Consider the following 2,344-nt stretch of genomic DNA (forward strand, 5'->3'; position numbering starts at 1 on the left):
AATTATTAACTGGAGCTGTAAGCTAACTCTTTTTTCAGAGAGAGGTAGTGGGGGACAGCCCCCCGTAAAATCAGAGGTGTAGGTGAAAGCACAAAGCAGAAAGTAGGCAGACTCTGGTTTTGGGGGTAGATGCTCGAGAATTTCCAGGGAGACTCCTGAGGCTTGATCCCGCCTTTGCGTATGCCGAGCCTCCTTCCTCACGACCTTTGCCAGGGGCGGAGCTCGCTCCCCGCATCGTTTGGACCGTCTCTTAAGTGATCTGCTCAGAACCTCCTGCAAACCTGCTGTCTTGGGAGAGAACTGTTGAATTGCTTTACTGGAGTGAACTAGCAGGGGCAAGAGAGATGGAGAACCTGTGAAGGCACTGAAGAGGAATTCAGGCTGGAGTATTTCTTCAGAAGACCCTAGTGGGATTCTCTAATATCCCCGCATGGTCAAATGGGATGTGGTGGTGAGATCTTCTGGAAAAAAGTCCCAACAGCAAAAAAATACTCTTGAGGGGTGCAACTGCACGTGGTATTAGGTAGTATACTTTTCAGGATTTACATGATGACTCAACAGACTCTACCTCTGTGAAACCACAGTTGAGAAGTTCTCAGTTGAGGTGGCACAAGCCACCTATGGAGCTTGTGAAAATGCAGCTTCCTGGGCACTGCTGCCCAAGAGGCTGACTCAGTAGGTCTTGAGGTCAGGGGCCCCGGATCTGTACTTTAACACGCATCTCAGGCAACTCCCTTGCAGGAGGTATTTGGGTGACATCTGAGGAGCCCTGCCCTGCTGGGCAATGGGTTCTTATGGTGTGTCTGGCACACCCCAGCATTTTTGGCTCTCACTTCCTGTGTGTGAGCGCAATGTGACTGTGGTGTGAGGAGTTCAAACAGAGCTCTGTGTGTGTCGAGATGCCCGAGCGGGTGACCACAGACCTAGGAGGTAGAATGAGAGCACAGGCATGCTGGGAATGGAATCATCTGCCTTCAGTCACGAGAACCCACTGAATGCCCTTGTAACAGCTCCATTTCAGGAAGGGGTGATGCGGTCAAAAGGGCACTGGCTGGGTACCTCAGGCCAGTCGCTATGAATGCTGGTTCTGTCTCTCTCTGGTTGTGCAACCTTGGGCATATTACCAGCCTGAAGTCTTGGGGATGTCAGATGTGAAATGAATGTCATACCTACCCCTGAGGATTGTTGTGACAGAGCCAATAGCAGGGTGCTCGCCATAGTGCTTGGCAGGGTTGTTGTGAGAATTAAATAATCTAATGAATACAGAATGGTTATCATGGTACCCAGCTTACAGCAGACATTAAGTCAAAGTTAATTTCTGTTTCTTTTTTGTGGACTGACAGTTGGGGAAAATGTTTTAAACTAGCCCTGATGGAAAGATAACTCAGTCCACAGAAGGGTCAGCTGCCACTGCACCTGTTGCACTTGGAGCTGGGTGCTAGGGCCCATGGCACTTAGCACTGCTGCGTGGACACACACCTGAGAGGCTCCTAGAGATGGTTCTGTCTCTGTATATGCATGCTGGACGCCCACGGGTGCCTGGTGTGGGGTGGGGTGGAATACTCCTTGGGGACTGGGAGATACTGCTCTGATCACAAAGCCCCTGTGAAGAGAGAAGACTGACGCAGGTTTCATCATAATCTGGAGCAAGGTTTCCATACCAAGGTGGACTTGTCTGTCTCTCGGGCCAGGGCTGCAGGGATTGGCATCCTGATAGTGATTCTGGGAATTCTACTACTTCTCAGCTGCTGGTACTGCAGACGACGAAGTGGATACCGAAGCTTGAAGGTCAGTAAAGTGTTCCCACTGCTGAGTCTCTCCAGTTCCAGGACCTCTCTTCTCCTTCTTTCTCTGAAATTCTGGGGAGTGTAGTGACAGTCTCACGATCACCTCCAGCACTGATTCATGGTTCTGATGCATCTTTCTCTACACTTTACGTCTTATAACTCTTCCTTTGCCTCTGCCCAGGCATGAATCCCAACCAGGAACTTGGTCCATCTTTCTGATTCCACTCACAGCAAACTCGAGGGCCTGCCTATGTAGCTGATGGTTTGGGGGGCAAGGAGGAAGGCTTCGTGGTCCTCTTGCACAGTTGAACAGAAATACATGAGACACTCCAGGTCTTACCAATCCTTCTGGGGATTCCCACTGGCTCTGTTACTCCCCTTAGTGGCCCATTCTTCTTTTTTTTTTTTTTTTGGTATTTTATTTTATTTTATTTTATTTTTTTTCAACAAATATTCTGGTATTTATTTATTTATTTTTTTTTTGGTTTTCAAAATATCGTCATAGTAATTAGACACCAAAACCAATCATACATTGTCACCACTTGGTTCACACTCTT

The 2,344-nt window shown here is 48.3% G+C and overlaps 1 protein-coding gene across 1 annotated transcript in view; it reads left to right on the forward strand.

Annotated features, from left to right (window-relative positions):
• Positions 1–899: 899 nt before the first annotated feature.
• The window catches only part of MLANA (melan-A), a 12,057-nt gene continuing 10,612 nt past the window's right edge, over positions 900–2,344 (forward strand). The window contains exons 1-2 of the mRNA XM_010833831.1: positions 900–947; positions 1,648–1,788. Of these exons, the coding sequence (XP_010832133.1) occupies positions 900–947; positions 1,648–1,788 (189 nt within the window). The remainder of the gene's footprint in view (positions 948–1,647; positions 1,789–2,344) is intronic.

This window comes from Bison bison, unplaced genomic scaffold, assembly GCF_000754665.1.
Source record: "Bison bison bison isolate TAMUID 2011002044 unplaced genomic scaffold, Bison_UMD1.0 scf7180017863936, whole genome shotgun sequence".
NCBI lineage: Eukaryota > Metazoa > Chordata > Mammalia > Artiodactyla > Bovidae > Bison > Bison bison.